This window comes from Perca fluviatilis, chromosome 18 (assembly GCF_010015445.1).
Source record: "Perca fluviatilis chromosome 18, GENO_Pfluv_1.0, whole genome shotgun sequence".
Taxonomy (NCBI): Eukaryota; Metazoa; Chordata; class Actinopteri; order Perciformes; family Percidae; genus Perca; species Perca fluviatilis.
In genome coordinates this window covers 19181923-19209849 of record NC_053129.1, presented here as the reverse complement: position 1 = coordinate 19209849, position 27927 = coordinate 19181923, and the positions used below count along the sequence as shown (strand labels likewise).

At 42.1% G+C, this 27927-nt stretch overlaps 1 protein-coding gene and 1 long non-coding RNA gene across 3 annotated transcripts in view; one reads left to right on the top strand and one right to left on the bottom strand.

The window, feature by feature from the left end:
- The window catches only part of LOC120546624 (prospero homeobox protein 1-like), a 32675-nt gene extending 27184 nt beyond the window's left edge, over positions 1 to 5491 (bottom strand). The window contains exons 1-2 of one of the 2 annotated variants that reach the window (XM_039781692.1): positions 5365 to 5491; positions 91 to 2244 (exon numbers count right to left, since the gene is read on the bottom strand). In XM_039781692.1, the coding sequence (XP_039637626.1) occupies positions 91 to 2178 (2088 nt within the window). In that variant the 5' untranslated portion in view covers positions 2179 to 2244; positions 5365 to 5491. Of the gene's footprint in view, positions 1 to 90; positions 2245 to 5061; positions 5143 to 5364 lie in introns of those variants that run through there. The other variant, XM_039781693.1, reaches the window with a different exon arrangement.
- Positions 5492 to 5854: 363 nt separating this feature from the next.
- LOC120546625 lies at positions 5855 to 19614 on the top strand. Its single transcript, XR_005636902.1, has 3 exons — positions 5855 to 5977; positions 16918 to 17048; positions 17292 to 19614. It is a non-coding gene; the product is annotated as an uncharacterized LOC120546625 (long non-coding RNA).
- The last annotated feature ends 8313 nt before the right edge of the window (positions 19615 to 27927 follow it).

The window sequence follows — 27927 nt, the reverse complement described above, 5'->3', positions numbered from 1 at the left end:
ACAACGTAGAGTTAAAACATTAGGGTCACTGTCTAATACCTTTCGACCCCCTCAAAACCCACACACTACCGAGATTTTCTTAAAGGATACATTGCTGCCTGAGTAGGGTGAGATGTCAGACATGTCCTGGAGATCACTGCACTCAGACTTGATGAGGGACAGGGAGAGTCCCTCGGCTGTGCTGCCAGGGTGCGCTGGTGAACAAGAGCGATGGTGGTGCCCCATGTGGTGACCTGATGCCATCTTGGTCCTCAGGCTGGTGGTCTCCCGGGACAGGTCCATGGAGTCTGGAGAGGAACGGTCCTTGCCTGGGTAGCCACCTGTGGGCCCGCCAAGGGGACTCTGGAACGGGTAGCCCATGAGAGGCAGTGGAAAGGGGTGTCTAAAGGATGGGGGGCTGAAGCCCATGGAGGCAGAGAGTGAGGAGGGGTGAAGGACGGGGTGGTGGTGCCCGCCATGGGCACCCACAGCTGAGGATTGGTGGTGGTGGTGGTGGTGGTGCTCACTGGGTGTCTTCCTCACGACTAAGGGTATCGCCTCTGTTTGGTCATTGGTGGGACCTGGCATCCCGGGCATGCTGGTGAAGGAGTCAAGTGGATTAGGAATGATGACATCACCGAAGCACTGCAGCCTCTGGTTGGTGGTGTGGAAGTTGGGGTTGTCTCCATTGACAGTGGTGGGAAATCTTTCAGGAGGTATGGAAAGTGAGGGGAAGGCCTGCTGGGGTGTAGGGCGTGGAGGCTTGGCAAACACCTTCACCACTGTGTCCACCACCTGGGTCATGGCTGAATTGAGTTCCTGCTTCAGTGTCTCCGCCAGCTGTTTACCTTCAGCATGCATTGAGGAGCCTGGACCTCCCTGTCCTTTGCTCCTGCTGAGGCCCTCTCTTCTTGGCTTCTCTCTAGCTGCCAGCATGGCCTGCTCCTGAAGCAACGCCCGCGCCCTGTCCAGGAAATGGCCCGGGTCCAGGTCAGACATCTCATTGTCAGAGCGCAAGTCATCTCCACCCCGGTCATCACCGCCGGTGTCAGACCTGGCTGGGCTGTCCTCGGACATGTTTCCTATGTCATTGTGGAGGTCATTGTGGAGGTCATTGTGTTCCGAGTCGTCGGTTGAGTCATAAATCTGAAAGAACTTCTCCTGCAGCTGGCGTAGCTGTTTCTGCATGTCCTCCAGCTGCAGCTTCAGTTGCCGTCGCTCCTCCTGCTTTTGCTCCTTCCTCTGGCACACCAGCTGGGTGAAGCTCTGCTGTTGCTGCTGAGGCAGACGCTGCTTACGCTTGTTCTCTCTGCTGCTACTGCTGCACACCTCGCCTCCCCGTGGGCTGCTGGGGGCCTGCTGCTGAGACTGAGGGGGTGGGCAGTCTAGATCCATCTCCCGGTCTCGATCCATCTCATGCTCACGCTCATGACGGGAAGCAGCAGGTACCACCACACTGGGTGAGTGGCTCATACCACGTATAATGTTCTCTACACGGGCTCGCTTGGCACGCAGGTGTTCATCGTTGAGACGTTCAATGTCAAAGGTGGCAAGGCCAGGAGGACGACCAAAGGGTGACAAGCACTCTTGAGGGGTGCTATCATGGGAGGAGTTACTGCAGGCATCCTCCTGGGGAGCATCTGAACTTGCATTGGAGAGCCCTGATCCGGGGAAGCCAACATCCCCTCTATCACCCCTATCCCCTCTATCTCCCCTATCCCCTCTATCTCCCCTATCCCCTCTATCTCCCCTATCCCCTCTATCACCCCTGTCCCCTCTTTCTCCCCTCTCGGGTCCTCCATTTTTAGCCATGTTATTCTTGAGAAGCTGAGAGATAATGGTGGTGCCAGGGAAGGGCATCATGGTGTCCTCGTATGAGTTGGCCCTCTTCAGTAGCTTTCGGAGGACATTGGATTTGGACTCACTGTCGCTGGCTGACACAACGCCAGGTCCACCATGTGGCTGCACTACAGAGCACTCCATGGAGTCGGTGTCTGATCCGTGGTGAGAGTGGGAGCTCAGAGAGTTCATGGCACTGAAAATGGCTGCTTTGGCGCGGGCAATGTTATCAGTGGTTGTTGTTGTTGTGGCTGCTGCTGTGGAGGAGGCTGTGCTGCCCACGGTCCTCTTAACACCAATGTCCACACGTCTTCGCTTGGTCTGTCTGTTCAGGAGGGAGTCGCTGTCATGGTCCGGCATCACGTGCTGCTGCTATTGGGCCATATCCCGCAAACCCAGTCCTCTAGGATCAAAGCCTCGGAGTACCTGTGGGAAAAAATTTACAGATGCATGACTAACCAAAGTGAAGAATATTTTCAGAATCTAAGTCACTCACTCACTCAGGCAGGACATGCCTGAGAACACTTCAATTTCAAAACTAAATCTAGGCTAAACAGAAAAGCCTGAAAGTTTTTTAAGACTGAAACAATCAAAATGTATCAGCCTCTAGAGAACTGCATTAGCCGGCATTATGGATATAAACTGAAGTGTTCTGTCTCAAGCCAGCAGGCAATCCCTCGGAATATGTTTCTAAAAGGACGGACACATCCATGACTACATTTAGACAGTAAGGACCAGTGACAGAGGGGTAAAGGGAACAGGCTGGGGTTCCAACAAGATGGGGTCAGAATTAGGCCTTGGCTCGACATTCCAGGGCAAAGTCCTACATTTTATCCTGTCCCCTGTTACACGCCGTGCGACACTGAACCAGTTCCCACGGAACACAAAGCTGCATAAAATTATGATAATTACTTTAAGTACTTGTCCTCATTTCCATTTTTGTGTGGTGTGAGCCAACATAGGAGCTATTAACTCACAAAACAAAATAAAAAGATATAGGGTTAAGAGTATCTATAAAGAAAAATGTGGTTTACAAGGGAAGGCAATGCACAATATTTATATACCCTTTCCTAAATTCTGTTACGTTAGTGAGTGATCGTTTGGTCAATAAAACAAAATATTCTAATTTTAAACCAATTTTACACATTGTGTAATTTTAAAATTCAAGTCCTGTGTTCACATTAATCAATATGGTCATCATATCTTAAGCAATGTGGAGAGTGACACATAAAAGAAACAGAAAAAAGGGGCTATTGATTTTGGTGCCAGCGTGAGCTCACTTCTGTGTTTTTGTTTGTCTTTTCATCTGGCAGGGGCAGTTAATTCTGCTCAAATGAATAGGTCACAAGGGTCAACTCTGGCAAGGAGCAACTTAAAGCGCTCTCACAAAAACCCTAATGCCCCTCTGAAAGCAAAACGTTTTGTCAGTACAGGCCTGCATCAATACTGCTATCAGCGAGGGCAGTGTCTTAGTCAGACACATCCAATCTTAAATGTAATGATATTATCGGAGACTATTTATTCTATTTGCCGTCTTTAAAAAATAAAAATATTTCGGAGGTTTGCATATTTATAAATTTGACGATATTTTCTTAACAGCATAAACGTGGCAAAAGTGGTGGAACAATTTACATTCTTCATTTTACACTCTTCAGGAAAACACAAGCCCTTATTAAGACTAGCAGTGGCTCAGTAGAAAATAATAATATACAACAGATACAGTATTCTTTCTGAATTCAATTTTACAGCCTGCAAATACACTCAAGTGTTGCACCGATTTAGGCAGACTGAAAAGTAGCTATAAACATTTTAAATTTCAAATACAAAAAAGTCAAATGACTTGTTGACTGATTCATATATATGTTTAATTTTGTTATGATATTTTAAGACAAAAGCCATCCTTGGACCTCTAATTTGAAGCCTCAGTTTCAGTGAGGGCAAACAACAGGGAAAACTGAACTCCAGCGTGATTTAAAAACAATTCTCTTAACTGATTATTTGCTTGTTCTAACTAAAATAAATTGTATCGTTTTTTAAAATTATCAATGCATGTGAAAAGTAATTTAAAAAGAAAAGCTTCTTTCTTGTCACTACCCAGCCACACACACACACACACACACAAACACACACACAACTTTGCTGCTGCATGGCTTTGTTAGAGCTGTGTGATGCACTACACAAGTGGCATGCATTGGCAGGGTTTTCACTCTGAAAAAACATTTTGTATTCTGATAGGATAAAACTGTAAAAATCCAAATTTACTGGAAAACAGGCTCGGTTAAACGCTTTCCCCCTGAAATCTACCCTTTAGAATTGACACCAGTATTCTAAAATAAACCCGTTTAAATAAATGGCTTTGGCCCAAGTCTTGACAGCCACATCCAGCAGTTCAGACAAAAGGTGATACATCTCCAAGAAAAAAAAACCTTGACTTGATCGCCTCAGGATCTTAACAATGAGCTTGAAATAGTCACCAGCACCTGTCTTTTCCGAGGGCGCACCTGTCTCTCATTGCCCATGCGCACTCTCTCTCTCTCTCTCTCTCTCGTAAAAAAACAACAACCTTTCAACAATTTCATGCTATGAACTACACACACAGGCTATGAACTAGGAGCTGTAGATGTCCACTCCAACTTTAATAATATATCGTCACCTCATCCTTTTAACATTTTTCTCCACTGGAAACCCTAAAACGAACCTTTAAACATTTTGGCTGATCATAAACATAAAGTGAAAAATATTGAGTGAAGTTCAGGTTTGAAACTTGGTCCAGATACAAATAATATACAGTTGTTGTAAGTTTTAGAAGTTAAAGAACAACATTTACGATGCTAAAAGTGAGATCTAGCTGTTTCTTTGCACATTTGATGGACAGTGGATAAACTAAGATAACAAAACATAAGAGATAAGAGTTGCGTAGCCTACACTTACAACAACATACCGGCAGTGTTTTATCACAATCTTTCAAAAGTGCTGCCGCAGAAGAGAGACACCAAATTCACAAAAAAGGAGGACTGACAAGCTCCGTAACTGCATTGATACGGATTTTGTATGAAGAAAAAGGCACGTAAGAGGTGTTAAGAGAGAATAAGATTTAGCCCACAGGACAAAGACAATATGAGATAGCCTAACAGCAAATTCACGGTTTCCAACACGCACAGGAGATCAAATACAGCAACATCTCAGTTTCCGTCTAAAATCAATTCTTGTTTTAAATCCCGTTTCAAAACTTCCGAAACTTACTTCGAAAAGTTGCAAATCAACCTGATCTCGGCTATGATGAGGAAGGTTGGGCTACCGTCCGCAAATCATCCTCGCTAAAACACGGGCTGCTCGCGCAACTCTCGCCACACATCAAGATGAGGGGAACGAAACAGAGCAAAAATAATGTCGTATAGATATGATTAGCTGTGTTGATCACCAGAATACATTTCCCCGTTCATGATGTTTGATTTGTTGATTTGTTTATTTTTTTTCCGCCCACCGTGCGCAGGCGAGGCAGAACGAGAACAAGAGAGGGAGGTATCCGAGGACAAGGTTACTTACCCTTTAGATGAAGAGGGGGACAACCTGAACTCCTACGGCAAAATAATAATAAAAAAAAAAAAAATAGAGAATATACGCAGAGCACGGCGGATTGCTGGATGCTGGGATACAACAATTTCTCAGAGAAGGAAGAGCCGGAATAAAGTCAGCGGCGCGAGCGAAAGGAACAAAATAGGAAAAATATAGAAGATGAAAAGAGCTCTCGCGCTTCGGTCTCTCCCTCTATCCTCTGCTGTGACTACAAGAGTGAGAGACATAGAGAGAGTGCAAGAGAGAGAGAGAGAGAGAGAGAGAGAGAGAGAGAGAGAGCGAGAGACTGCCTGTGTGCGTCTCCGAGGCGCACTGGATGCAGAGGACTGGATGCTGAGCGCTCCTCCGCCACTAAGATTCACTTTAAGACGCGGCTGAAGGAAACAGGAAGACGTGCGCGTCATGAGCGGCGTGATGTAACTGTCGCAACCTACCAATAAGAAGCGTCCGTCCGGTCCGGAGAACAACGCACTGAACTTGACCAGAGAATGGGACTTGAGCATGCAAGTAAAGAGAGAGAGAGAGGAAAAAAGGAAATACCACTCTTACTAAGCTCTTTCTTCCCAAATCACCGACTGCGCGAGTAAGAATCGTTATACGCACTTTGACAATACACTTTAAGCCGCAATAAAACACATAGTCCACATCTTATTATGTTATTTATTTTCATATTCAAATCTTAGATGGGGAAAGGTTGTTTTTCTTTTACAATAAATGGTAAAGTGTTAGTTGATACCAAGAGATTTGAATATAATCAGAATAAATAGCTACACTTTCACGACAATACTGCTATGACAATTCATAAAGGAAGATGATTTATTTGGCAACCAGTGAGATTATCTATCCCGGTTGCAGATTTATTCACTACATTTAAGAAAAAAAAGCATGAATTGTAGGATGAATGCATGCATTAATTGCATTGTTAAGGCAGATACCGTTTTAATGCAAATGTTTTCAAACATCATCCAGACTTTCTTGTAGCATTTAAATTCAAAATTAACAATCTATTTTAAAATCCAAACGACTTTTCAACGCTTGTGTTAATATATGTTTCGATTGTGTTTATGGGAGTCTATTAAAACGCATTAACATGCCTTTAAGCCCAGTCATTTTTAATGATTATCAACTTTGTAATTTGATCTTTTGATATGTATAACGATGCATAGCGCGTTTATTTTTGGAACATCAGTATGCACATTATTTCTGCAACTGGTACACATTTAGACTGCAGCTTCTCACAGGGAAAAACAGTGGGTCACTCGGGTATTGTAGCTTCAAAGTGGCATGTAGAGATATTTTACGTGCAGAGTTTCTGATTGGTTGCAGCAAAGTTTGATTTTTGAACAAGCAAAGCAGCACAGACGCTGTGAGCTTTGCTTTGGAATTCAGATTATCCAGGGAAGCCAATATCTGAGGAGAGCTAAACGTCTCTTTGTAAAACGCTTAAGAGCCGAATATCATCATGAAATGACGCACTCGGATCCGCAGTCTGCCACTGAAATATCTCCGTGCATAAGACTGCACTGTCATAAAAAATGATTAAGTAAAACTGATAGTAAATGAAAGCAAACATTTACCTTTATGATTTAAAATCTAAAGCTTTTCAATGAATTATTAGATTCCTCTCCCTCTGAAACGTCCCCACCTGTAAGTTTGAACCCTGCGGACACTGACATCTGATCCTTTCCACAGAGAAACCTGTTCGACGCTTCTGATTTATGAAATGATGGCTGCTCTTCTTCCTGCATCCTACAAATTGGATATTTATAATTACAATGGAGTTTTTGCGCTCTACAAATATGTTAGCCTTCGACCTTTCCAACAGGTGTGTAGACAAATTGTTTAGTAATATTATTAGGACATTTGGGCCGTATAAAATTAATCTTTACATAAAAGATAAATTTTTTTATCGACTCTATTTTACTGGATAATACAGGTCACATCCATCTGCTCCAGCCTGCGTTTCTGCAATTAGAAAAAGCGTAAGCCTCGTATTTAGCACATTCAGGAAATTACCTATACATTAATTTCATAACGAACATATAAAAATAGTATTTATATTATTATTATTATTATCATTATTGATGAAGTCAAGTTACAAGTATTCGTATCCGCTAAATTGCTGAAGCCAGTAACCTAAAGAAAAAAGTTGTTGATGCACTAGACTATTAATATCAGATCAGTGTTTTTTTGTTGTTGTTGCATTTGCCTTGTTTTTTTCCCAGCTTTTCACTTTGAATGAATTTGTTGCACACATAATCTTCTTTTGTATCGTCTGAACAAACAGGTTCCTAAAGTACTTAACTACAAAATCTTATTTTCCATATTGCCCTCTGTCAGGTGCCAAAAAGGAAAGGCGAGTCTCGTTTCCATGTCGCAAGCAAGTGTTTTTAGGACGAACGAATTGCAACGAAGTCAGCAAAGTTTAGTGTCTGGAGTGTCTTTTCCAAAGCAGGTGTCCCGGCCCCATGCTCCCTCACTGGCCTGTGGCTGATTTGGCCTCGGCTCCCCTGGGTGCCGTCGGTGCGCACACAGGCTGGAAAAACAGGCCGGCACATTAAAGAAACGCGTGTTTGGAAAAGGAAGACTCGGGTGAGGTGTAGAGGAAACGTGTCGGTTAACACTGGCTGCTCTTATCGCGACCCATTCCAGGTGGATAAACCCGTGTATTTATTTCATCTCACTTTCCCCCCTTTTTTGGGTCGAGTGCGACACACCTCGATGCCCAAGACCGATAATGCGCTCTGGCATTGCGCACTGATGGCTAAATTTATCGACATATTTATTAGAGTTGGGCCCCCAATGCAGAAGAATGTAGGCAGTGAAAACAATATTTCTCCCAGAGGTGTTATAAAGCTACTTAAAAAAAAAAAAATCATATTCTGACCACAATTAAGTGGTAGTAAGTGCGCGCACGCGGTAATGGTATACCGGAGTGGAGAAGAGCCAGTGGCAAATTTTTCCTCAGTATTAATTTGTATCAACGACGGGTCAACTGTCGTTCCATTGTTATTATTATTATTAGTACTATTATTATTGTTATTGTTATTATTATTATTATTACTACAGGGTCATTAGTCTTTTCTCTCATTTTTGGAGCGAAATGAATGCAGGAAGTCAACAAACATAACCAAACGGACGTTTTCTGAATTTAAGTTTTTAAGAATTTAAGAAAAAATATTATTTGGTAGAAGAAGTAATCTCCGCAGCAGGGGATATAAAATGACCTTAATCAGATAATGACTTGGGGTGCTCCTACAACAGCTCCATTTCTTTTCACAGTCTGAAATAGAGAATTTTAGAGAAATAGAGAGAGAGAGACAGAGAGAGAGAGAGAGAGAGAGAGAGAGAGAGACAGAGAGAGAGAGAGACAGAGACAGAGAGAGAGAGAGCTATTTGAGCAGATAGAGATGGTAGCGCTAAAAGCTGTTTTGTTCCCAGAGGTCTCAGGGTCCCGGAATAAAAAGGTTTAGGAGACAGGACAGAGGAGAGGAGAGGAAAGGAGAAGAGGATTTGTCCGAGTGTAATAAGTGAGTAGGCGTCTGACTCTTACAGCCTCTAAAGTCCTTGTTGGGCCTCATGTCCAGCACTTAATGTATTCAGCTTTCACCATCAAAGATGAGGATGCTGGAGGAAAATATGTATTCCACTTATTTCTGTTTGTCAAGGCAAAACCCATTTCAGAAAGGGAGTCTGACCTGAACGTGATATAAGAGACATCTGCAGTAAAATAACACATAAGAAATTTACATAGATGTTATTATTAGTGATGTTAATTCTTGGCTGCTTGGGCTGTGATAGCTGGCACAGTGTGGCCCCGATGACCCACATCTCTCTTTCTAGGCTACAAGTAGTGATGATTATGGAGGCGAGTGTGTGTGTGTGTGTGTGTGTGTGTGAGAGAGAGAGGTTGCTGATCCTCTGTGGCCTGTTTTATACAAGCCATTCAATGAGACATATTGCATACCACACACACACACCACACACACACACACACACACACACACACACACACACACACACACACACACACACACACACACACACACACACACACAAATATGCTTTATTTGCATGAATGAATATTGATCATTGATGCATAAGTAAATGTACACAATGTAAAGACAATATGACAATAAAAAAGTACTAGACAAACCAGACACTGAGTAAAATAATGATGAACAATCAATAATAATAATATGCAAAATGGGAGACTTGTATGCCATATACACAATCATTTCTGTACTAATAATTAACATTTATAAATTCTCTCTACTTTTCCTTATGGACACATGCTCTCACAATCTGAGTGATAAAATATAGTATTGCAATACTATTCTAGATCCTGTGTCCAACATGTGATAAAAAACCTGTTTGCCCTAACATTAAATAAAGCTCCATGTCTGGCCTGCGTGGAAATAATAGGCAATTAAAAGAATGCTGCTCAGTGAGGTTGATGTGAATATGGCTGCAGTCAAACTCATTAAAACCACAGATAGACTCTGAACACCGCAGTTAGTCTTAGCCATGTGTAAAGTAATTGAAATTAGCTACATATTTGACATTTCTTTAGCATAAAATGATAAAATGAATCAGTAAATACTGCAAAGTCTGAGTTAATTCAACATGTCTTACGAACAACCTTGAAAGTATAACATTTTTTTAAATCACTGCCTAGGACAGGGGTTAGGCTAAAGTTAACAAGAATGAAGGGCGCGCACATACACTTGAGCACGCACACACACACAAACACACACACACACACACAGAGAGAGAGAGAGAGAGAGAGAGAGAGAGAGAGAGCGCCTTGGAGGTGCTTGGGCGGACAGACATGTTGGGAAATCGCCTGGAACTGTATTAAGCTTGACGTCCTTAAAACAAACAATGGCACCATGAAATAAGGGCTTATGCGCTCAAAGTCAAAGAGCCCCCTCAGCAACTCTCCCTGTTTATCTCTCCCTCTGTCTGACACACACATGCACTCACACACACTCTCTATCTCTCTCTCTCTCTCACACACACACACACACACACACACACACACACACACACACACACACACACACACACACACACACACACACACACACACACACACACACACACACACACACAGGCTCGCAGCTCCATTGGGAAGGGACCAACTTTGCTCCTATGAACTCTTACCTGTCAACATGGAGCAGAGGACTTTACTTGGTAAACACGAAAGGACTTTAGCTGTTTACTTCTGGTTGTAACTTAGCCTATATTATTCACTGCCGCAGTCACAGCTGGTTCTGTGGGTGCTTTGTGTGAGAGGTTAACGCCACGGCAAACTCCGTTCAATAATGTGACAATTTTAATGCAGCTGTTCTTGGGCTGCATATTTTGTTAAATATGATAATATAAATTATTTTTTGATGTGTGCTCCATCAGTAGGCTACATATGACATACATACAGCTTGAGTGGATTAGTTTGACATGTGGGTCAACTTTTAGATTTTGCCCACACTGCTCGCTACCGCCCCATGGAGTAAGCTATTTTGATAGATGCTTGAGGGAATAACGTGTTAACAGTTACAAAAGTTGCATGTATTAATTCAAATTTAGTGTAATGTTTTGGTGCTTAATGAGTGCCAAATTTAAGAATGTTTTTCATTCATTCAAGTAATATCTTAGGTGTTTTTCTGTGATGTGTGGATTTCTTGTCCATAAACAAAGCAACAGGAATTTCCAAGTTTTTTTCAGTGGAGTGTGGCAGCAATCACTCTACCACATGCAGGGTGCAGGTCTCTGCGTTTTTCCTTTTTAGATTTCCATAGCCATCATCCTCTAGTGCGACTACTGCTTAGAAAAAACAAAAACACGGACTGTGGCAGATAAGCAGCGGTCTGTTTTCACTCCTCTGATCAGCGTAATTATATTTGTTGGCATGGCAGTAAGTGGTCCTCCCCGGGGGGTGTATTGTATTCGACTCACTCCATGTCATAAAATAAAATTACAAGGAAAGGAGAAGATATCCTACAATAACAGAGGCGAGTTGTAAAATCAAAGACTAGCAAAATACATTAGGGGTAGATGCAGGGGGGCAGGGGTCTTCAAATAAAACGCAGGTTAATGAGTTTTTAATAGCTTCTACAACTATATGGTTGGTTAACAGGCACACACACACATTCACTCTCTCACACACAAAGCCTTTTCAAGCTGGCTGAGGCAATTAAGAGTAATTAGTGATCAGTTACCTGTGCTTCAGCCTTTCTGCAGTTCCCCAAATACTATACAGAGAGGCGTCTATAGGATATGAAGTGACATGTACAGGACTTAAGCAGCTTTAAAGTGCCTCTCTCACCACACATTAGTCCCCAGTTATAAGTTTAGCTCTCTGCAATACTCTCCTCTCATGTTACAGCAGTGGACATTCACACGTCTTGTACCTGTTGACACCCTTTTGTCTGGTTTATGTATCTGTGTAATCTGTGTGTCTGTGTAACCTTTGACCCCCACTGTGGATGTTTGGCATGGCACCCAGCAGGCTCTCCACACTAGAGCGGCCTTTCGCTGGAGACCTCTCTTGACCTCTCACTGACCTTTCACACCAGACGAGGTTCGGCTGCCTCAGGGAAGGTCAGGAGGAGGGTAACGCTCGTAAAATTGGCCTGTAAACACACACACAAACACACAGACAAACACAAACTGGTTACCTGTTGGTTGAAAATGAAATCTCTGGCTCTATCAAATTGGAAATTAATCAATGTATTTTCAATGGTGGAAAACTAAGTACTGTACTTTTCTTGAGCATTTCCTATTTATATTTCATACCGGTTTAGACAGACCTTTGGTTGACTGCTCTGTACCTGGTCTGCACTTTTAATATTATTGTGTAATACTGACTGGGTATCGTGTTCTCACTCTGTATTATGTTTCTTGCGTTTGCCCCTGTAAAGCACTTTGTGACTTATGTCTGTGAAAAGCCCTTTATAAATACATTTTACTTATTATACCACTTTATATTACTTTATACTTTTACTGCTCTACACTGTAAAATATTCATGGGAAATTTGCTTGTTGCAGCAGTAACAACAGAGATAAATACTGATAAGTATAGTAAGTAACATAAATACATAATTAGAGGTACATACATTAAAATAAGAAGTAGAGATGGCCCGATACCATTTTTTGCTTCCTGATACTGATTCTGATACCTGAACTTGCGTATTGGCCGATACCGAGTACCGATCCGATACCAGTGTGTCATATATTTTATGTTTACTAACTGTATACTACTATCCCTGTATGGATGTGATATTATTTCTATCTTTGTTGTCGGTCTGGCTCAGGTTAAACGTTTTGTGAAACATGAACAAACAATGAATGCCACAGAACTTTCTTTTATTATGCAGTTTGACAGACAGTTATAATGGAAAAAGAACATAAATAAACCACTTTAACGTAGATTTTCTTTAGAGCTTTATTACGTGGTATCGGATCGGTGCATAACCTCCAGTACTTCCCGATACCGATACCAGTGTTTTAGGCAGTATCGGAGCCGATACCGGACCATCTCTAATAAGAATAGAATAAAAATAGAAACTATACAGTACAAGAGCATTTGAGACAAAATTACACAGTTACTGTAAGTGAGTTGTGCAAATAAAGTGACATGCATGATTTATAGCAGCAGCAATAGCAAGTACATTTAAGTATTAATACCATTTGTACTTTTAATTAATAAACAGAATGCAGGACTTTTACTTGTAATTGAGTAGTTTTACAGTGTAGTATTGCTACTTTTACTTAAGTTAAGGACCTGAATAATTTTTTTTATATTAGTGCCACTTACCATACTATTTTGACATTGCTGTGCATTGCCTATATGATCCATGTGTTTTTATATAGTGTAATGTGTGTGGTTAGCTGGTAATTAATCAGAGTAGCTTGACCATCTATCCTCTGTTGGGCCATGCATGAACATGCTCCAACCACAGGTTAAAAACCAACACACAATAATGTGCTCGTGTACGCGTAAACAAGTGAATGTACACACACATGAACACATACATGAGGCCATGCACATTCAAGTATGTATACTGTGTATATGCACAGGCCTACAATCATGCAAATCACTCCCGGCATTTTCAAAGACTTCCCCATGGACAGAAGCGTCTGCCAGCGCTGCTATAAATCACGTTGAGGCAGCTGCTGAGGGCAAGGCACACCTTGTCCACGTCGCCCCGACTCCTGGGCTGAATAAACCATAACATCCTGCCTCTCGTGCTGCCCGACGCCCTCTGAGCACGACCCTAGAGTAGACCCCCCTCATGCCCTCATCTCCCCTCCTCCCTTCCTCCATCTCATCTCTCACCCCATCCCTGCCATTGTTCCTCCTCCTCTTCTGCCTGACTTATCTATCTTTAGGATTTTTAGCTGCTACAGTGGATGCTTGGGCAGGGCTCTGCTTGTTTGGAACAACATAAAACCCCCTCCCCATCTTCACATAACTCTTTTTTCCATTCCAATGACTTCCTGCTTGAAAAGTGGGATGAGAGAAAGAAAAAGAAGAAAGAGAACAGCAAAACAGCAGGAAGCAAGCGTTTAACAGGAGGATGCCGACTCCCTCATCCTGTCGTGTGCCGCCTTGGTTCAGGTGCGCTGGGCCAATCGACTCCCTCCGCTCCATTTACCTCAGGGTGTGCCAAATTTGGCTGAGAAGGTGCACCTTTGCTTCCTGACCCCCTCTGGAGGAAGTATAATGTTTCTGGAAAGAAAAGGAGAGCATTTTACTGCCTGTTCAGAGATGCCAAGTGTACAGGCTCATAATAGAGCGTTAAACCCCCTCACCACCCAACAGAGACATAAAAGTGAACAAAGAATAAAGAATGTGTGGAGTGTTAGGTTATCTGCTGATTATTTCCCTTGATTTTTACAGCTGCTGAGGGAGACACTAAGCAAACAATCCAGCCCAGCGTTTGGCTCTTGGCATTCCACTCAAAGGTCTTATTATAGAGAAAACTTACTTTGGAAAAAATAAAACTTGCTGTGTGTTGCTTGGCATGCAACCACACAAATGATTACCTTCTCTAAAATTTCTAAGGAAAAGGCTCAGAACTGCCAATACATTCACTGATATGCAACAGTGTGTTTTAATTTCAAAAGCCATTTGCTAGAGGAAGAAAACATATTTCAGAATTCTAATTTTGGAACAAAACCGCTCCTTTAGTCACCTACTAAACACATGCACATACAGGCACAAGCACACACAAATATGTATGTGTATTTGGCCGTACACACGCACACACACACACACACACACACACACACACACACACACACACACACACACACACACACACACACACACACACACACACACACACACTCACACACACTCACACACACACACAAATCTCTCCCTAACCCCTTGTATGCCTGGGTACATCCACCAGAACGCCAGAGGAGCCTTGAGCGGACAAGAATAGCGAGGCATGTGCCTATTTTTGGCATCATTGTTAGAGAGATAACCATAACATACAGTCAGACAAGGTGAAATATTTACTCATACACACTGGTCAGACTCAGGACCACACAACCACAAAAAACTCAAATATCCACCCATGCATGTATGTACAGAAGAGACTCATATTTACGTTTATACTGTCCCCTTTAGTGGCCTCTCGTAATTATGATAGGAACAAAGCAGGAAGTAAGGTGACAAAGTATAAGAGCGCCACATTCTGCGTAAGGAGACAGGTTGGGTGGGTGGATCAATCAAACAATCACAGGACTTTCACTAAGGAGACCAGGGTTTGTGTCCCGTTTGAAAATAAAAGTAAACCGCAGGTTTTTTTTTACTTCATGAAACAAATGGAACTGCATCACGTGCATAACCAGAAGTTTAGTAATGTACTTTTTTTAAACTTAAAGGGGCAGTACTCAAAATTGTAAAACAAAGAACAGAGAAGCTCGGATTACAACACGTACAGAGGGAGTGTGACTTCATTCTCTGCTTAGGATGCCAATACTCCACTACATACAGTAGCAAATAATTGTTTGCTGCTATATTAATGTTCTTAATGATGATAAGTAGTTTTTGTGCCTAAATATTACCAAACAGCGACCATTTCACAATGTTAATATGTTTAAAAACCGCAATGTTACGTTCTATGAGGACGGAAAACACTTCTTTGTGTCCCCCTCTCACTGCTAGGGGGGCTAATTTATGAAACGTTCCTGTGGGTCGTATTAGAGGGTAGGAATAAACAACCTATATTGTCTAATGGTTTGTAAGACTTGTTGGTAGAGACACACTCTCTCTCTCACACACAGAAACACACACACATACACACACACACACATTAGGCAGCCAACAGACACACATAATCACTCGGCAGTTCCGAGAAGAGACAGCGGAGTAATCTCCTCTTCACACATCCATAAGCAGCTTCTTTTACTCAGCTGTGTGTGTGTGTGTGTGTGTGTGAATGCCACACCACAGATCCATGCCTTAAACATGGGCTAACCTGACTATAAATGAGCCAGTGGCACCTGTGCCGGTACAGATCCAGTGTTAGGACAGTGGAGAGTCCCATAATAGGACGCTGTGTCTTTTGTTCTGTTGGTATGAGTAACTGCTCTAACAATAATGTCCCCTCCTCCTCCTCTAAATGTTCTGAGATGAACCGTTTCTGTCTCAAGGTGCAGCTTGAGTGTCTCAAAATATATTACCTGATCTTAAAAAATATATAATGAAAAGGATTTAGAACTCTACTAGTAAGTATTATTTGTTTGTCTGCAGCCATTTGAAAAGTGCTGTAATTTGTCTATCACATTATGTGGGAATCCCATAACATACCAAACCATAGTTTGTTAAAAGTAATTAAAAAAAAAAAGACTAAAGACTAAGCTAAGATGGTGAAAATGGTAAACATTACACCTGCTAAACATCAGCATGTTAACATGTCACTGTTAACATTTAACATTTAGTTGAACCTCACAGAGCTGTGGACTCTCGATTACTCTCAATTATCAAGTGACAGTAACCATTATATTTTTGGGCTTGTGCACAAACCGTGGTGTCTGTTTAGGGGTTAACCCAAAACAAACTTTTTTTTTTCTTAAACTCCTTAAAAACTCTCCAGCGCTTCTGTCATTTTATTAAACGAGCAGAAAGACTCAGTGGGTGGAATCATAGACTGCTGCTGCTAACCCAGAGATAAACAAGTAATTGTATGAAGTCTGAGGGAAACCAACATTACTTTAAATCTGCTAAACCAGGTCGTTAGTCTTAATTTTACAATACAAAACGTTTGTTTCAGTATCTACAATACAATTCTACATTTCAGTTATTCTGTTTAAGTGGCATATTGACTGTTGTATTATTCACACACACACACACACACACACACACACACACACACACACACACACACACACACACACACACACACACACACACACACACACACACACACACACACACACACACACAGTGTCTTTAGCTAAGTGTGCCCAGGGCCGTTCCTGATCCTCCTGGCCTTTTCCTTGCAGGAATCTCCTCTTCCTGTGCGGAAGTTTATCGTGGTCGGCCCGCCTGTCACTGACGCCCCCCAAAGGAAAGTGACAGCGGCTTTATTCACCCGCTGACCCGTAAAGAGGACAGCAGAAGAAAAACAAAACAAGTATGTGTGTGTAACCTGACTAAGGGCTTCTTTTCTCTGCAGTAAGGAGGTGCGGTGAATCTTGTACAATCAGCACAACCTATGCATTTGTGTGTGTGTCACGTCCTTTAACTGACCCCACCAACGTGAATGCATCTTCCCTCCCTCTTTTCAGCCTCTTTTGTGTGTCCAGATAAAAAAAAACAACAACAAATCCCCATATCAGCCAAGTGATGTCCTTTTATCTTTTTCTTTTTTTTTTAGTCCTTCCATCTCAAAGTTGAGGCCTTGCAGCCTTGAAGATAGATAGATAAAAGGATAGAGAGATGATGTCCATCTGCTCTGATGATCTCTCTCCAACTTTGTTTGGCATCAGCCTTTTCTCCATCCCACTCTGGTACCATCAGCCCCAGAGGACCCAGGCACTGGCCTTTTCTTGACCCAGTTTAGGACTTCAATTCTGGGCTTTCTGATCCATCCTCTCTCCTCTCTGGTTGGGGGTTCAACAGAGAATCCTGAGATTATCAGATGGTCACTTAAGAGGGAACGATAGAGAGTGAAGTGCTGTCCACTTAGCTGAAGATTATCCTTTAAAAAGAAGGGATGGTGGTGGAGATGGAGGAGAGAAGGAGAAAAAAGGATGTGCTTAAGAGATGGATATAGAGGGGGCGGATGGAGGGAGAGATTGCGAGGACAGTCGGAGTGATAGAGAGAGGGCAAATGAATCACATGGAGATAAAGTGTGTGTGGGAGAGGGTTAACAAAAAAGCGAGGAGAGAAATACGGCAACGAGGGAAACGTCTAAATGAAAAGCTGAGATGGAGGTGAGGTGACGGAGCGCGAGAGAGAGAGAGAGAGCGGAGAAAAGCCGACGGATAGATGGAGAGATAATGAGAGGAGGAAGCAGGAAGGATGAGGACAAGAGCTGGATTAAGCAGTAAAAACAGGGATTGTGAAGTGTTCACTAACCAAACTGAGGACCTGTGGCTGTACTTTGTATGGGAAATGAGATGTATATGCCCACTTGTATTTGTCAAACAAACAGAAAAGTCTAGTGTTACAGTTTAATTACAGACTGAATGTTAGTGAAATATTTATACGTGTTCTTCTTTCTAATTTTATGTTTTACAGAGTTTGTGGCCCATTATATATACTTTAAGGCACTTCAGGTTTGTCACTAAAAGAATAATTATTTTCAGAGTTTTGCAATCGTCTATCAGTCATGATAACATTTTACTCGCTAAAGTATTTGCTGAGATCTGAGAACACAGCGACATCGCTACAATAAAGTCTGATGGGGCAAGAACCACAAACAGTTTAGTCCCATTATCATAAAAAACTTTATTTCAAACTACATTCATTGATGTTTTGGCCAGCCAGTTGAAATGGCAAATGTGTTAGCAAACAATGGCACATCCATCAGACATGGAGCAACATTGGAGTCGTGTGTTTGTGTCCACCTGACAATTTGAAGTCCAATATTCACTCTCCTTTTACCTCTGCTTTTGGTCTCCAACAACTCCTGAATCATATATATTGCTCTTTAGCTGCTAAATGCTCCGCTATGCTCACCAGCTGGTCGCTAACTTTGTGTTTCTGTCCTTTGGTGCTGGGCAGGTAGTGTACAGCCAGATTTTAGAGAAACTGTGCCACCTACCATACCAGACAAAGATCCATTTTCCATTTAAAGTATTACAGGATGATGACAAACAATGTAGCATTTAAAGTTTTTAAAACTTGTCGCAGTGCTCACTCCACCTAAAAACGCACCAGGGCTACATTACATCACTTACAGCAAACTTCACAGAGAACAATGACGGCAAAACGGCATCACCGATCTGTTTTAGCCGAATATTCTCTGGTCTAGCTCTGCTGAAAACACAAAACCGAATCCATCAGCATGTTAGCGTGTCGTTCACTGCCGAGCCTGTTTGTAACCGGTAGGCTGCCGACAAGTTATCTTCACTTGTTAAACTGACTTTAGCGGTTTAGATAACAGACACTCAACGGTCTTGCTGTTACAGACGTGAACTAACCACAGACCGTCGCCTCATTATGGACTCACAGAGGTGTGTTGCTGCAGTTGACGGTGGTGTACCGCTGCCGAATGTATGGGAACACTGGAATGGATGTATTTTTGGCCTGGCGGGGGATTCCCATTGAAAAATTATAGGCGAATAACTGGTTGATGTATTACTATACTAATGTTTTGCTGCTTCCTGTTGCTCTGCATGGCTTCTGCTCTGTCTCTAGAATGCTTATTTTGTTGCTGTTGCTGTCTTTATGGCATCTTGTTGTCTTCTATCTATGGCAACACCTCATTGGTTTCAAAATTAGCCAGCTGGCTAACACTGGCACATTTACAGACATTAATTAAGACATTGGTTAATGTGCGTTGTCCTAAACAAAGTAAATAAATAAATGAAGTAAGCTAACTGTGAGGGGATGTTTAGCAAAGTTTTGGGAATACGTTTACTATTCCCTTTAAAATCCTAACACATTCAAACTCCACCCATTCATGAATTTATGTTTGAGTGAATGAACTGGGAGTATGTGCGTTTGTGTTTTTTTTTTAGGGGGCTATGACTGTGCGAGAGAAAGAAAGAGAGATAATTTCCCCATCATTTGATTGGATCAGTGATCCTGTTTATTGTGTTTATTGTATTAGTGTCATATTATTGTATTGCCCTGGTAGAACACACGAACACACACACACACACACACACACACACACAGACACACACTCCAATGGACACTATCTAAATCTTCCCCACACAGCAAACTGAATGTTAAATGCTCCTCAGTCTTCCAGACCTGCCATAAACTCTGTATATCTATCTATCTATCTATCTATCTATCTATCTATCTATCTATCTATCTATCTATCTATCTATCTATCTATCTATCTATCTATCTATCTATCTATCTATCTATCTATCTATCTATCTATCTATCTATCTATCTATCTATCTATCTATCTATCTATCTATCTATCTATCTCACCCTGAGTGTGATGGGAAAGAGGACAGTCTCAATGAATGAAGCAACAGGGGTTCAAGGATGAGCGAGACTGAGAGAAATAGAGAGAGGTGAGTGCAAGAGACAGAGGGGGAGGTGGGCACCCCTCCTCCTCTTCCCCATGTTAATCTCCTCATTTTCATTTCTCTTACCATGTGGGATTAGAATGATTTTATTTAAAGTGTCAGCTTGAGCTACCGGATTGAGAAAGCTGGATTTCATAGGGATTATTATTACAGAGAAAATGCACACGCGCACACACACACACACACACACACACACACACACACACACACACACACACACACATTTTTTCTTCTTCTCCGTCACTCACTAATGACCTGCTTGACCAACAAATGGTATTTATCCTCAAATGCAGTGCAGGGGAGACGAACAGACATTGTGATACACTTCAAAATGTGTGTGGCAGGGAGTGTGTGTGTGTGTGTGTTACATGTACATGACATATTAAAAACCCCAATTTTTCTTTTAAACAAGTCCCTAGAAATGACAAAAAGCCCAAGCAGGAATAAGATTAAGAGTTTAGAGTGCCTACTTTGCTTTTCGTCTTTACCAGAACATCATACAATCTCCCGTCACCCTCGTCCAGGCCAAGTGAAATGAGGTGAACAGACTCTAACCAAAGCTTCATCCTTCTGTCAGATTTAACATCTAATCTACATTAGGATAAGGCTTTCACCGCTCAGGGAAAAAAAAGAAGAATAAAAAACGCCATCACCTTTTCATCCTAGGGCCAAGCCTTTTATTCCGCCTCTTCTCATTACATTAAAGGATGAGAGAGACCATACAGTGGCTGAGCGGTATTTAAAGACACCATCCCTTCATCTGTTTAATTTCTCTTTATTTAAGAGACTCCCTCCTCCCTTCGCTGCTCCCTCCCAACTGTTTAATTTCTCTTTATCTAAAGACTCCCTCTCTTCATCTGACTGATTGATCTTTGTCTCAGTGCAAATGACACGGAAGAGTTAGTTACTGCAAGGTCCCTAATCCAACCTTTGTGATGAGGATGCTGTGTCTGAGTGGAGACAGGGTGACCTAAGCTTAACAGATCCAAGCTCTTTATGAAAAATGGTTCTATACGCATTTATTTTACATGGCGCCAACATGTTTTACTGCTGACAAGACTTCTCAGCTTTGTACTCCATATGCAGCGGAGCACAGGAGTGTAAACACACGCACCTAAAGTGAGTTTACCTCCTGCCTACTTCATTTAAATGGTCAGGAAATATTGCACCGATATAAATTATAGAAAGGGTCTTAAGAAAAGAAAATATAAGAAACAGAAATTATTAATATTTAGGGGGGATTTGGGGGAATTTTTCTGTCTTGTTTGAACTATTTAAATACTTTCATGACACTGTATTTCATGTATAACTGAAAAGAATATAACATAGGAGAAATACACTTATATAGAAACAAGCTTCTCAACCTTTCTTGGCTCACAGCCCCATTGAAACTGCAGCCAGAGTGAGAGAAACAATCAAACTTCCTTTTTCTAGGTTTTAAGTAGTTTGGACACAAAGAAAATTAAGTATCTCACAAGAAGTAAAAATTAAAAACTGGAGAAAAGAAATCAGAGAAAATACGGGAGGTGGCGATAGGTTTGCATGGTAATAACATGAATAGACAAACGTCATTAGGGCCGCATCTAACAATTGTTTTCATTACTAGTTAATCTGATTATTTTCTAATTTCATCGATAAATTGTTTGGTCTATAAAATGTCACCAATAATATGACATCTCAAGGGGACGTCTTAAAATAGCTTGTTTTAACATTTGCGACTGATTAATGACAATCAATCGTTAATCAAAAAGTTGCAGATTAATGTGATTTAAAAATCAACCAATAGCTCTATAGATCATCATTATTACCTTCATCCCCACCAATATATGACTGAGATGATGATGCCAGTGTGAAAGATGTCAAAGCGCAGGAGGCATTTGCACATATACAGGCGTTTAGACAAGTATCAAGAGTTTATCCTGGTAAATAAACACAGATACAACTCACATGCACGCACACCCATTTTAAGAGCAAGGTCTTGGGAAGTAGGTTAAGCAGGCCGGGATCACCTCTCACCGCTCTCTACCGGCTTAGAAGCACTGAGAGTCGGGTGGGAGGGATGGGTTATGGAGGTGGAGAGGGTGAGAGAGGACGGAGAACGAGATGGAGAAATCTTCCAGAGGACATCTGTCACAGTGAACAACTTGTGTGCTGCTTTTTTCCAGCCCACTCTGTGACCCATGGATTCTCTTGCATGACTGACCAAGAACTATGAGAGTTTTAGAGGGGGCCTTAGCCCCTGCACACAGCCTGGGAGACCCCATACGGACCCTGTTAAGTAAAATCTCTATCATATAGAGAGGACATATTGGAATAATGAATACCAAATCTGCAAAATTGAATCAATGTATTTGTAGGTGCTAGTAGTAATATTGAAGTCATGAGAAGTTGTGAAAATTACACATTGACAGGAAAGTGTGTCAACTTTCAGCTCATGTCACAAATCATTTTATTAAAACACCATAAGACACTTGTGTTGCTGTTTTGTGACCATGTGTCCACATTTGAGGGTGCCGTTGGTGCTGAATAGAAAAAAGAGCTGCACGTTGCAAAAGTGCATGCATGAGAACGTTTCTCCCCCTCCCGCAGGTGTTTAAGCTGTACAGTAAACAATAACGCTTTACACACATATATACACACACACACGCAAACACAGAAACACAAAAGGCTCATTGTGTGTTGCCGTGTGTCTGCTAACCCATCCTTTTTAATCTGGGATTATGGTATTCCCATCGTGATGGCAACAGAGGAAACAATGCTGTATTTCATGGGAGGAAATGTGCAATAATGATGTTAACACCTCAATCTGCCTTATTTAACTATTACATACTCTCTCTCTCTCGCTCTCTCTCTCTCTCTCTAACACACACAGACACACACACAGTATTTGTCTCTGCTAAGCAAACTTAAACAAATCTAAATCTGTCTTTAGAAATTAAATTTCAGCAATTGTGTTACAATTTCTTTTGCAAAGAAAATATGTGTGGGTGTGTGTGAGTGAGTGAGAGAGTGCCTTTGAGCCTTATTGTGAGCATACACTGTACAGTATAGCTGCTCCCATGGGGTGTAATCTGACACTAAAATTGTCCATTAACACACTATCAAATCTATTCTTCTCCATGGTGTCACACTTCCATGAGCCATTTGTGGCTTTAGTGCTTTGGCTATCCAGCCTCTTTAATGTAGTTCACAGTGCGCAGTAATACAGTAGGATGCCGTCTTTATGGACGAGTTTCTCAAATCCTTGAGCAATCCTTGAGCCTCTCTAGAGCGAAAACACTGAGTTTAGATTTGGGTGAAAATTTTAGTCCATAACAGAACACTGTGTTATGTGTGTGTTATTAAGCAAAGTCAGATTTTAGATTCAGTATTTCGCTATGAGTAAAACACAGATCAAATGCTGTTTAAAATTCAGAGATGGAGGCCAGAGGATCATCTCCTTTGTTTGAGAGGTAACGGTGTGCTGGTCTGTGAATAAGACCTCTGATGATGGCTGTATTTTTATTGTGAGGCCCCAGGTGCTGCCAGCGTCACACATGGACACTCATGGCACCGGTGTCCTGGCAAACACCGGCCAACCAGAGAAGGGCCAAGATGTGGTGTGTGGCTGAGAGAGAAAGTGTGTGTGTTAGATATATACTGTATATGTGCGTGCACGCTACATGGCCAAAACTCTCCTGCCTGAGAGAAGGCCAGTGTCGGTCTGGAATGCAGATGAGTACAACGATGACACCCTGATGCTAATGCTAATCCATCTCTTTATATTACAAATCTAATCGTTGCTCTATGTTTCAGGGCTTTTATACAGATCTTATTTAGGTCGTGCAATGCATGTAATGGTAGTTAAAATAAGTAAATAACTACCACAAACACAAGCAAAAAATCTGTTTTACTAGCTTTACTATGTAAAGAAATAACACCAGAGTGTCTTAAAGCCCCATACAATTACTTTTCATTGTTTGTTTCTGAACATTTACATTAGTGCGTTTTAATTTCAGGAGCATTTAATTACGGTAATAGCACAGTTGTGAGTGTATGTATGTATTTGCACATATGTATGCACGCAGGCATGTCTGTGCATGTGTGTGTGTGTGCACCAGCTGTCTGATCAGTAATCAGTTAGCAGTGGGCTAATGCAGCCTCCTTAACCCAGGGGCCTCATAAGACCGCCTCTGGCCCAGCCCCTCTCTCTGCCAGGGACAAATCCATTACCCAAAACAAGGACATCAAATGTCAACACACACACACACACACACACACACACACACACACACACACACACACACACACACACACACACACACACACACACACACACACACACACACACACACACACACACACACACACACACACACACAAAACACACACACACACAAGCTTCAAAGCACATTTGATTGATGTCATGAGAGGGAAGTGTCTACAATAACTGTATGGGAAGAAAATACATTGGCAATAGTTATTGACACACCTTTGTGATCCGCTACTGGTTTAAAAACTGGTTATTAGAGACAAGCTGGTGATGTTATCTATCTTTATATTGTGGATGATTTCTTTGTCAGTTTTCAAGTTTTCAACTTGCCACAATTCCACCATAACTCTAAAATGAACTCTTAATTTAAACTTAAAATGAATACATTTTGAAAGAGAATAAAAAATGATGGAGTGTTTTTTTTTTTCTTCAAACAAGGGAAGCAGGCTTTAAAGGAAAAGAAAACCTCTCCAAAGGGATTCTGGGCATTTTGTCAAGGGCTCTGTGACCAAACCGCGGCTCTACAATGGTTAACATAAATAGCACATAAACTGCACTGAAAACAGCCCCTTAGAAGTGGCACAAACACTACGGTGGCTCCCCAAGGGCGTGATGGTAAGCATCAGCGTTTACATATCAGTGGTCCTTGTAGCATGTACAGTGATCTGGCAGGTTGGAGAGCTTTGATGCTCCGTCACCCAGCAGGTCGGGTGTATCGATCCCCAGGGCGGTGCTGCTTTCTGGGCTGGCCTGCCTGGGTGACAGGGCCCCCTCCTGGAAACCTCCCTGGTGCCCGTACCCAACAGATGGCCTCAAAGAGGGACCAGAGACACAGGGCCAACATCCAGCTCTCAAACAGAGGAGCAGAGGAGCAAATGGCCTGTTAATATTTCATACAAACACTCTCACTCATCTCCGAGCAAGGAAACGGACAGCACTGAGAGCGCAGCGTGAGTGTGTGAAGGGGCAAATCTGTGTGTACTGTATGTCTCTGGGAGATATCAAAGACATTTTGATGAAATATGAATAGTTTTCCAACTCAGAGGTGCTTCACAGCTAGACTCCTTGTGCATAGTAATCAGTAATCGCACACTTCTTTGTCAAAGGTGCGACTTTGGCCACAGATCCAGGAGGAAATGCAAAAAAAGATGGGACATTGACTAAAAACTGCTTTTCAGTGAGAATAATAAAACCATAAACCCCCCCTTCTCTCCAACACACACATGCACACAGACCTCCCCAATTACTCTCAGCACCAGATCCTTCCTTAAGCCTGTGCTGTATCTTTTGAGCGTAACCTGCGCGCTAATAGCCCATAACCCCTGTACAGATCAGTGGAGGTTATGCTATTTGCTGGTCGGTAATTGCCCTCTTCATCAGTACTCTGTCTGCGCAGGCAGCAACACGGCCAGCCCCGGGGTCCTCCTGATGTCATTAATGTGTGATTAGGGCCGGTGGGGAGCAGCAGTTAGGAGGTTAAAAAGCCCCTGACAGCCCTCATCATCGGCGAGGAAACCCTGAGACTGATGCAGGGGCTGCGCAGATGGGCGAGAGCGTGCGACTGCCAAAGCTCTAACTTGTTATTCCTCCTCACCTCCAAAAATTACAGCATGCTAATAAATGGCACTGACACGGGCATGCACGTGTTCGGTTACACTGACACAGGTACACATACATCCACAAACAAACACATAAGCTGCATCATAAACATGTGTTCAAGCTTTCTTGATTGAGAAAGAAATTCATTTGTTTGAATGAAAACTATTAAGAGAGAGAGACTGGGAAGGCTGCCAAAATGTTCATCTGAGTTTAATACACATAAATGCACAAGTTTTGCCATTCTTTTAAACTTGATGACACTGATTGGACTTGAAATGATGAGTTAGACTTGGGAATAGGAAGCTGACAAGTTAAACTTGACACAAGCAATCTAAACTACAACCAAAAGTGTCTGCCTAAGTGCTCAATCATGTCAGGGTTATAGGATTCCTTTAAGTTGTCATCTTTAATACATGAGACGATTTCCGAATGTGCAACAAAGTCATTAGACTGGGAGGAAAGATGAAATATAAATCAAGCGTCTCTCTCTGCCCCCTCCCCTGTGAACAGGTGGCTGAGTTGAATGAGAGGGTGCGCTGACTTGGCTGTCACCGTGTTTTCCAACAGAACCGCTGCCTTCTGAAGCCAAACCACCGTGAATTATACATCTATGGCAGTAATTCTCTCAGAGGAGAGAGAGAGAGAAAGTGAGAAGGGGGGCTAAGAGTTAGAGAGATTAATGGCAGAAGCGGTTGTTTTTGACGCAGCGATGCTTGGCTCTGCTTCCCGCCTGCCGCTTATTGGCTTTTCAGAGCACATTTATTTATTTCGTTAACAAGAGAGAGCGGCCACGTCGCTGTCACTCTTTTGGCTCGCTGCAGTGCCACAGCAGACTTGTCATCTCCTGCACCGTGGCGTGCGCCTTTGAACCCTGCCACGGACTACAGAGTGAGAATATTTATAGTGCAACAAATAAGACTTTAAAAATAGCAGAGTTCGGGTCAGTGTCACTGACGCTTTTTGTCTCGCAGACTGACCTGTAGCTGTCACAGGACACAGGTCACAGGACCTGTATGTGTCACAGGTGTTTTCCAGGACAAGCAGAAAAAAAGCAATCAAAAGTCATGATCTCATTGAAACATGTAAACAAATGCTTGTTTTGTCAAAAAATTATCCGGATAATACAAATCTGATTCGGTTTATGCAGTCTTTTTTTTTTTTTTTTTAATGCCAGCATTTCTTTCACCACATACATGTAAAATACTTTTCTTACTGTGGTTCCAACAGGGGCCAATAATCAGCTGTTAATTGCAGAAGGTGTGGCAGTTCATCATTCAGACATCATAGCTGCTACAGGAAACTATGCATTTGGCACAACTGAGCCTACATTGACACTACACATTAAACTATATTAATACTTTGATGTCTTAGAGGCACTGAATTTACCCATATTTTTAATAGTTTGATTAAAAAAGGGATAATTAGAAGCTCGACACAGTAGGTTAGTGATAAAACGTTTATGCATCTTGTAACCACTGCGAACCAAGTATCCTTGACATCATAATCAGAGCTAAAAAGAAGAAAAAAAAACTTCATTGCTTTGAAAAAGACCAGAATGGAGAAAAAAATGGCATTTGAAATCACGCCATCCTCATCCTCAGTTCAAGAATTCCTCAAGCTACAGTAAAGACAGTGAGAAGTGTGATGCGAGATAAAACTCCAGCTGTGTACAATCTGATATGAATAGTCAATTCATGGACTAATCTGTATTCAGCCTCCCAAGGGAGTCTGCACAAAGGGCCATCACCGACTTAGCCAATAAACTTATTCAAGTCAGTTTCAACACAGCGCGGCATGTTCCAACATAATCTGTCCGGGAGGTCGTGACCTCCACATCCCCTGCCTGTGGAATAAAGAGGACCTCAGGCCGGGATGACAGGAGAAGTCTTCCAAGGAGTTCATGTTACCACATGTCATAATAACAAGAAGCTACTGTTCCCCCGCC